At 36.5% G+C, this 10000-nt stretch overlaps 1 protein-coding gene across 1 annotated transcript in view; it reads left to right on the top strand.

Moving 5' to 3' along the window:
* Nucleotides 1-10000, top strand: part of LOC138021378 (voltage-dependent L-type calcium channel subunit alpha-1D-like) — an 83283-nt gene that overhangs the window by 17528 nt on the left and 55755 nt on the right. Inside the window, exons 10-16 of the mRNA XM_068868244.1 lie at nt 443-615; nt 1072-1184; nt 5043-5152; nt 7046-7177; nt 7332-7413; nt 7671-7794; nt 8885-9044. Of these exons, the coding sequence (XP_068724345.1) occupies nt 443-615; nt 1072-1184; nt 5043-5152; nt 7046-7177; nt 7332-7413; nt 7671-7794; nt 8885-9044 (894 nt within the window). The remainder of the gene's footprint in view (nt 1-442; nt 616-1071; nt 1185-5042; nt 5153-7045; nt 7178-7331; nt 7414-7670; nt 7795-8884; nt 9045-10000) is intronic.

The raw sequence follows: 10000 nt of genomic DNA, 5'->3' as shown, positions 1-10000 counted from the left end.
TCCATGATTTAACATTGTTATTGATGAGTGACAGGTTCTCGTCACATTCTGTTCTTGGTGGGGGCTCAATACTGCATCCCGCAGAGGGCTGCTAAATTCAGGCACTCAACTTGAAACTCTGCTAAGCGAAGCAGTTGGTAAAAATTGTATGGAAGTAATTACTGAACATTATGTCTTCTCCTGGCACAATGTTGCTAACAGTAGATGCTGGAAGAAGTTTTAGCATTTTTAGCAGTGAAACAATAATGGCAAATGGGAAAAGGATGATAGATTCCACTAAAAAAATTAATATCGTTCCATGGTTTCTGGGTGATCACCAAAAACCTGGCCCTTTTTTCCCATTTATTTATTTGCTTATTAATCAAGGGAGCTTTTATGAGTTAAGTGGTGCTCAAAGAAATAATAATTAAACAATAAACTGTGTTTACTTTAAATTAAATAGAAAGACTCTCTGGCAAAGATTTTTAAGAAGAAACAAGAGGTGGAAAATCCGCATCAGACAGATGGTCAAGCATCAAGCATTTTATTGGACAGTTCTTGTTTGTGTTTTTCTTAACACTCTTATAACAGCATTACAGCATTATAGACAGCCTGAATGGTTAACACAGTTTCAAGGTGCGCACTTTTTCTTTCTGATAGTGAACCCATCCTTAAGATTAATTAAGAAAATAATCCTGTCTTGCTTGTTTGCAGTGTCAGTTGTCCCCATTCCTCACTGACCTCATGGCAAAAATGGGTCGGGTGGAATTTTCACCTCGGCAAAATGGGTGGCAAGGTCATGTAATTATTTCATCTTTTTTGGCCTACATGTACATTGAACGAAGAACTTTGACATGCAAATCAATTGCATCTTGTATCCCAGAAAAATTTTCTACCTAGGTTTACATTTCACTACCAGGCTGAAAACAAAAAACAATTTAAAATGAAATGAGGCAGCAATAACTGTTTACATAACTTAAAATGGCACTATTTTTGACTCATTCAATGTGATGTGGCTTAGATAAGAGCTTCTTGTGCAAGAATTGGTGTTGTCAAATCACTAAGTTGTTGTTTTATGTCTTTCCTCTACAGACATTGCAGAGATAGTGTTCATCTCATTTTTCTTCTGTGAAATGGTACTGAAGCTGTACGGTCTGGGACCGCAACTTTACTTCAAGTCTCAGTTTAATACCTTTGACTGCGTGGTAAGATGTTATAAATGCATAAACCGTGAATGTCTTTGAGTTCTAGTGGAGGTATTGATACAATACAAAGATGAGCAAACCACCTAACACCAGTTGTACGCTAGTTTGTATTTAAAACTCAGTGTATTAAAGTGCATTTGTATTTATGTTTGCGATTGAATGCAAAGGCAAACACATTCACCATTGATGTCATTAACTAATCCAAGCTACAATGTATTTACTATCACAAAAAGGTTTATGATGCAGTAGGTTTCCACTTTTGACCAGTAATAATTATTTAAATAGATTACTGCCTCGAATCATTATTTTGCTTTAAGGCATCATATGCCACTCAGCTAAAGTTCTGAAAAAAAAATTAGCGTATGATCCGTTTGTCACATCGCATAGCAAAAAATATATACGTATTGTAATATCTGAAGTGACCTGACTATAATGACAAACTTTTCTACCAAACTTTTCTACCAGGATAAAGGAACACACGGAAAGCGATAAAAACTCGCATATTTTTAAGCATTTTAACACATCTCCTTTATGTAAGAACAAATACTCCCCTTCGTGCTTTAGTATTCTGGATTCTGCCAGCAACTCAATTGATTTAAAACTCAAAGAAGCTTTTTAATATAAATAAGATCAAACTGGAACTTAACAAACAATTGCAGCATTACAACACTTTTCTCACATTTTTAGTTTACACCTTGATGTTTGGTGTCACGCTGTAAATAGTACCCGCTTTTGTATTACGTCATGTTGTAATAATTCTTTCATCTACCTGTACACTTTATAACTGTTCACACTTAGGAACTCATTAAACTGATGATGGCATAAGCATGCCGAAACATGTCTTTTAAAAAAGTTGTCTGTTTCTTACAGTATTTATCATACTTGCCACTATTGCGACCTAATGACAAACTTACTGAAAAGCAAGAAACCATGAAGATAATTATTGTGGAAACAGTCACAAATACCAATAGAAACAGACAGCTCATAGGCATGCTACACCTGAATACATCTAGAAGTTAAAAAGAAACAGTTACATGTATGTACAGTGATTTCAGATAGAGCTGTGATTTTTATTAAATACCTGGCTGCAGGCAATTAGCAATTAGCATGGCAGTGTTGAATTTCAAGACCTTTGAAAACCAGTAACAAGGCTGCTGCCTAAGAAAATTTTAAAGGGGCCCTCAGAGCTAAACGCTGAGAACTTAGGAGCCCAACATATGAAGTGAAAGGTGTTGTGTGAAAAATTAAGGAGCCCAGAGCTATTCTTTGGGAGACCCAGGCAACAGCCTTGAGTAACCTTCTTTTTGACATTATTAAGATTTTCTTGTATATAGCAAGGCTCATAACACACTTAAAAAAACTTGTTTATTCATTGGAGGGGATAGTGTTTCTAAAAGGAACTGTGGTGATGCATAGTGGAAGTGTAAAACCCCAAAATATAGTTTTATCAAAGGACTTGAAAAAGGTCAAATTGCCATCTCTGAAAAGATAAAATCACCAAACAGGCCCCAGTAGTTCAAACGATGGATAGCGCTATCTGACGGATAAATCCCGTGGATAAGTAATAGCGGAACCAATTGCGCTATCCAATGGATAGTGATTTATCTGGTGGATAGCGATATCCATCTTTTGAACAACTGGGGCCAGATGTTTAGAGTGTTTGCCATTCATCAGAGCTAATTGAGGAGTTGTGGGTTGTTTTGAGGTTTATACAGGTAAGAAAGAGGGAAAGTGATGCCATTAGTGGAGTCATGGTGGCAAAGGCACTCAAATAAATTAGTTAAATGAAAAGAACTCATTCCAAAGGGGTTGAGAGTACTGTGCTGAGTTCAAAAATAAACTTTTGTTCATGTCCTGTGAACCATGTTGTCGAGCTCAAAATTAATGTATCAAACGTTTCATGTGCAGCCGGCAGTCACAACAGGATTTGAACATGGGGCCTCTGTTTGCAAAACCAGTGTTCAAACCACTGGTCGTTCCATGCAACATTCTCTTTTAGAGTTCTGTTTCACCCCTGAGGATTTTCCCTTTGACGAGAAAAATCTTCTAGGATTAGACAGAGTGAAAGCTATCTGTTCCTGTCCTAGGCCTGGTTTTTCAAAAGCCAATTAACGCTAATCCCAGATTAAAAATTAACCAAGGAGTTTATTTCTCTATTCCCAAATGCTGTCCAACGCTGATATTCGGCAAAACTTTACATTAAAAGAAGTCAATATTGAAAACAAAAATAAGCAAAAGGAACTTTCACCAAAAAGTTGAAAATATGAAACAAAAGTCTATGCTAATCCAAGATTAAATTATTCGGCCTTCGAACAACCGGGCCCAAGTCTCAGGTTTCTCAAAAGGTGGATAATGCTATCCACTGGGTGAATCACTATCCAGCTTATAAACGCTAGCAAAACTGAGAAATAATGGATAGCAATTTATCCAGTGGATCATAGGGCTATCCACCCTTTGAACAACTGGGGCCAGGAGGCAAAGGGGATTGGTTTTGCAGAAGTTGTTGCTACCCTAAGGGTTCCCCATTCCTGAGGGAAATTGTTTGATGTTAGACAGAGTAAAATCTTGAAGTGTCCCTCCTAGGAGCCAAAGGGGCAACTCATAGTTAATGCATGGAGATGGTTATGAAACTCAACAAGTTCCTTTGTTTCATGTTTTTGTCCGTAGTTTTGGCCTTGCCCAGGCTGCACAAACCACACCTTTTTTTCGAAAAGATAACCAATCAAATCCTTCAATTCTATTATGCGTAACTAATTTGCAAACGTGTGAAGCAAAAGCAAAAGATTGTGCAGGGTCACGGTCAATTCAACATCGATTGCAACAACATTGTTCTCGCTTTTGATGGTTTTAAGGTTTCATAACTATGAGCAACCACTGGACCTCCCCACCTTCTCTTTTGGCATCAAATCCCTTGATGGTTTAAGTGTACATGTATGTGGCATGCATTTGTGATTTTTTTGCTTTACAAAGAAAGAAAGACAAACATACAAACTTACATTACATTACATGGCTAGTTTCAACGCGGTGTGCAGTACATGTAAATAATATTATCATCAAAAACAATATAATTTGTAACCTATCAGTCGCACAATATTTGAAGGCATTTACATATAAGATTATACAGATGTTTACAATTATTAGAAAACGTGACGGTATATACATGTAAATCTTCTAAAATCAACTAAAACTAGTTCTATTTTACATCACTTACATGTATTCACAGTACAAATTAAACCAACCATTAAATCTGAAAATTCATACATTTCTTATAAAATTTTGGCAAGTTATCACTCTTGGAGAAGATGAATTTTCTGTTTGATATTTAATTTTAACCTGAAATTCTAAGCCTTCAATACTTGGGAGTAAACGTTTCCTCTGCATTTGCGATTTGCTAATGATGTACCTTTGCCTAGTTATGGGAGATTTCGTTAGAGAAAGAAACCCAAATGTTTAGAGCAAGGGAGGAGTTGCAGTTGTATTAAGGATAAGGAACTTAAGTATGCAGGGTGGCATCCTAAAGTAAAGCCCCTGTGCTTACCACATTGTATTTACAAGTCTCAGATTGTTTTTCTAGATGTGGTCAAGTTTTGGAAAGTTAAGAAGAAAATCTCATATATTATTTTTGTCTCTTGCTCAAATGTACATTTACCTTATAAGCTCTATTAGAACATCCAGAAAGAAGGGGGCACTGTTTCATCTTCACACAACTCCCTATTCACTCCTTGTAGGGAACTTTAAGTTCAGCGTGGCAATTTGTTGCAAAACAGTACATCAGCCCTTGCAATATCTTGAATTCATAATGATAATATCACTACAATGTATACTGTAGTCATTAATAAAATTTCTTATTCCTGATAGGTGGTTTGCTGTGGCATTATTGAGCTAATTATATCAAAGACACAGCATATTAGCTTGGGGATATCTGTTCTACGAGCTTTAAGACTGTTGAGGCTTTTCAAATTCACAAGGTAAAAATATTCTTTTTCAAGTCCCCATGACCTAACCTTTTCATTTTATTTTTCTCTTGAATGTAAATAATGTGTCATGACAGGAACATGACAGTTATGTATATAAATTATATGAAAAAAGAAAACATTTTTGATCAGTCGGGAGTTCTCATGATTAGTTGTGGAAAACATTAGAATTTGCTCGCATTTCGGCCCACTATTCAATTTAGTCTATCAGTCCAGTACCAGTACCAGTACTAGTCCTTTAAATAACCAGAAGGGGATCTAGGATTAGAACAAATTTTAATTTTCTAAATGGTCTTGATAGCAGCAGACAAGTAAAGAATTTTAAGAAAATGATGAAATCTTTGAGTTTATAAAACATGTTTCAACAGAAACTTCTGCCATACTCAGTTAGTCAGAATACAAAGCGATGGAAGCTGAATTTATAATAAATAGAAAATGCTAAATGCGAAAAATGTGAGAGGCCCTATCACTGGTTAAATGCTCCTTAGCACATGTGGGAAAATGCCAGATCGGTTTGCCGACGTACGTGTGCAGGCTTTAAGGCCTGTTACTTTGGCGAAACGGTTTGGCATTTTTCTACGCATGTGAAGGAGCATTTAACCAGTGATAGGGCTTCTCACATTTTCAAACATCTGCAGAATTCTGAACATTGTCATGCCTCTTGTTCAGCAGATTGTTTTTGTGTTTTAGATCATGCCTCCACCAGTTTTCAACTTATGATTATAGAGGAAACAATGCTCTTTGAATCAACAATTACACCATGTCAATCTTAAACTATCTTTTTAATTCCCACATTTTCACACTATACTTCATAATTTCTGTTGTTACTATTTTTGACATTAGCATTTTCTATTTATCATAAATTCAACTGTGTATTCTGACTAACTGAGGATATCAGAGGTTTCTGTCAAAATATGTTTAATAAAGTCAAAGGTTTCATTGTTTTCTTAAAATAAAATTATAATAGTAATAAAAAAAATAAAATAAAATTGTGAAAACATTGCCTTACCCCTACATGTAAATTGCATATATATTTTTTTTCAGCTGACATTGTTCAGGTCATCTGTTTAATTAATTCAGTGGAGAAAGTGACAAAAATTACCTAGGTGATGTGGAAGAGGCAGAGACTCGTAAAATCACTTCACATCTTTACTTATTTAACTCAATTTACCTTTGTTATATCAATCATTAATTTTCATTTCATGAACAAAGTGCTGAGATACTTGAGGGCAAAACCTTGCATTCAATCAGAATTTAATGTTCAAAAAACATGTACAGGTATACCTGGTCATTTACAGGCAGCCAGTTCAGAGATTTAAGAGCAGCTGGAAGATGATTGGACTTACTCTCATTGGTAATAATATGGAAAAGACTGCAAAAGTCTGGACTAACTGCAGTTGTTCAGTGTTTTCAAGGCTGCCTGTTACACAGTATTGAAGAACAGTGAATTAAACATTCAATAATAATGATTCTAACTTATAATTTTGTTAAACACTACAGAATTGATGTCTAGTTTAACTTAAATTCTTAAGATCATTATCCATCATCATCATCATCATCGATCCAAGTTTGATCCGGGTTTATCCCTGTAAACGGGGGTGGCTGGATTTACCCCACGTTGTCAGCAATCTTTCTAACTCCTACTCTCCATCTCGTTCAATTCATGGGTTCCTTTTCTCCAAACCAACGCTCTTGCTCTCCTTCTCCAATTGCGTCTTCCATGTCTTCTTCGGTCGTCCTCGCTTCCTCTAGCTTGCCCTTCAACACATGCCGTACCATCTCATAGAAGGAGCACCAAAGCACCTTTGGAATCAAAAGCAAAAACAAGTCCCTATTGCTAGACTAATGCCTATTTAATTTGTTTAAATTTGTTGTTGCTTTTTTAAGGTATTGGTCATCCCTGCGCAACTTGGTAACATCTTTATTAAGCAGTGTCCGCTCCATCCTGAGCTTGCTGTTTCTTCTCTTTTTATTCATTGTGATTTTTGCATTGCTTGGAATGCAGATTTTTGGAGCAGGGTAAGTTGACCTTCTTCCTTTTGAAAAAATGTCTTAGGCACTGTGTAATAAATAACATTATTTTTGTCCATACAGCACTCATTTCTATTTTTCAGTGTGTTTGAAATTTATGGGGTACAATTTATTATATTCATTGTTTTGTATAATTTTCCAGTTTTAGAGAACTTCCTGGAAGAGATGAAAATCCAAGAACAAATTTCGATAATTTTTGGAATGCTGCACTTGCTGTTTTTCAGGTAAGAAGATACATGTACTTTGAATTTTAAAGAATGAAAACTTAAGACAAATTGGATATGTGAAGGACCACCAACTAATTGTAAGACTGTTGCCAGCTTTTTTAAATAGAACTGTCTACCTCTCCTTCTCTGATAGAGGATAAGGATATTTTCTTTATTGAAAGCACCTGGAACTGAGAGTGTTGCCATGGTCACAAACAAAGATATTAAACCAATCATGACTTTGACACCCATTTATACTTGCTTTTGTCCTAAAGATCTTGACAGGCGAGGACTGGAATGCTGTGATGTACGATGGAGTGTTGTCATTTGAGTCACAACTAGGGGGATACAGCTTAATCCTGTCAATTTACTTTGTGCTTCTGGTGGTTCTTGGAAATTGTATCTTACTATTAACAGTGTAGATTTTAGAGGCATATTTTGTTCCGTTGTTGACTATTAAAAATTCACTGTTTACTGTCCACCATCATGAAAGGTAACCATGTTAAGTGACTTTTTTAGTTTATTTTAGTCATTGTGTCCAATAATTGCAACCAAAGTATGTTAAAGAAAAGTGAATAATTATTGTAACCTTTTTTATACAATGGCTACATGTAAGCCTAAGGACAAACAGATGAAAAATAAGGAACTCAAGTTGAGTTCTAATCCTGGTCATCTTTTTGTCATTTTTTCTGCTTCATTGATTTGCTATGCATTTTGGTCGTATCATGGTGGTAATTTGACAATGTAACAAAATTCAAGCTTTCAATTCACTTTGTGGACCGCACTTATGAAATAACTTCAACCAGTCTCCTCTTGTTGTGTTCATACTTTTGATATGCTAAACAAGTACGGTAAAGCCCACTAACATTAATCAAATTTCTAGTTTCTAAATAAACTGTGGTGCTGCGTTGGTGGGAGAGTGAAACAGGAAAATTTGGTTTTATCAAACGTGTTGATAAATGTTGAGTTACCACCGTGAACGATTTGAAAAGCTGACATTTCGAGCGTTATCCCTTCGTCAGAGCGAATAATAAGACAAGAAGACTTGTTACAACAGGACAATGATTACTGGAAAATGAAGTGTTGGCCAACTCACTCCTGAAGAAAGAGCTAACTTTGGTAACAGTTGCTTATGGCACTTAATGAGGCCAGCCTCCAGGTCCAAAAGATTTAATCCATGCAAAGAGGTGAAAGGGTTATGTAATGATGGGCATTTTGCCAATTATCATTTTTTCCAATTTGAAAATTCAAGATGATAAGGCAGAACTTGAGAAGGTAGGAAGATCCTTGTTGGGGTGACATCTAATAACTGTTTAAGAAAGCTAATCTGGTAAGGGCTCGCATTTTATACAATGTAGGAAGCCCTCTTATCATGTCAACCTTATCATTAATAGTAATTGAAATTTAATTAGAGAATTTCCATAACATCCAAAGGCGTATTAAACAATAAAGTGAAAACACAATAATATTGCTCCTTAACCACAATCAGATACTCTTCTCAATGTATTCTTGGCCATTGCTGTTGATAACTTGGCGAATGCTCAGCAACTAAGTCAAGATGAAGAAGCTGAAGAGACTGAAAGGGAGGAAAGAAAAAGAGAAATTTTAGATCAGTACAGAGATCGTGGCTCCCCCAGCAACAGTCCAGGGTAAGATTTTGCTGTTCGCTTGTTGAAATCAGGAAAGTGTGCACTTGAAAAGTGTTCACTTTTGTTTGAGTTCATTCCAGCACAACTGATAATCTAAGATAGCAACCAACAGCCAATTCTAGCAGAATGGAGACAGAACCTTTGAAAGAAAGTTCTCCAGAGATTTAAGTGCCAGACATTCTTTGATAGCACGCATATTTCAACATACTTAACTGATTCGAGTGTAATGTGAAGTGCTAGTTTTCTACCCCTTATGAACCATGTGAGCGTTAGCCCTACTGATGGAAATAGGCCCACACAAGGACAGAGAAAAACTCTGACCAGGGTGGGAATTGAACCCATGACCTTCGGGTTAGATCACTGCTGCTCTAATCAGTTAAGTCTGTTGAAAGATAAGTGCTACACTGCCAACATTTGGGAAAACGTAACCCTTCCTTGTAATTGTACATGTTCATTGCCGTGACTTTCACATCTTTAGTTCCCACGGCCTGCTCCCGTCTGCCCTTGTAGCTCAGTCAATAGAGCAGCGGTGATATAACTTGAAGGTTGTGGGTTCAATTCCCTGCCTAACGCTCACATACAGTAGTTCATATGGGGTACAAAACTAGCACTACACTCTAATCAGCGAAGTCTATTTACAAGTGCAGCTGAGAATTTGAACCAGGGACTACCAGGAACAAATTCAACCAGTGGCCAGAACATGTCTTGAAACTGGGATCCCCAGATCTCAAGGCAAGTGCCTTAACCACTGGGCCACACTGCCTCCTTAATGATTTCCATGTGCTACACCCTTCATGTTTTATCTTCAGGCTTCAGTGTAGTAATTTGTGAGTGGTCTGTCTTGTCTGGTGCATTCTCATGGTGTAACATGCACTCCTAATACCTTGTTTGTCTAGGATTTCAAGTAATAAGATGCACACCATTTTAATAAATGTTTTAAAGTTGCCTTTGAGGTT

Source organism: Montipora capricornis, chromosome 2 (assembly GCF_036669925.1).
Source record: "Montipora capricornis isolate CH-2021 chromosome 2, ASM3666992v2, whole genome shotgun sequence".
NCBI classification, from domain to species: domain Eukaryota; kingdom Metazoa; phylum Cnidaria; class Anthozoa; order Scleractinia; family Acroporidae; genus Montipora; species Montipora capricornis.
The sequence above is the reverse complement of the archived record's forward strand: the minus strand, read 5'-3'. Positions and strand labels throughout refer to the sequence as shown.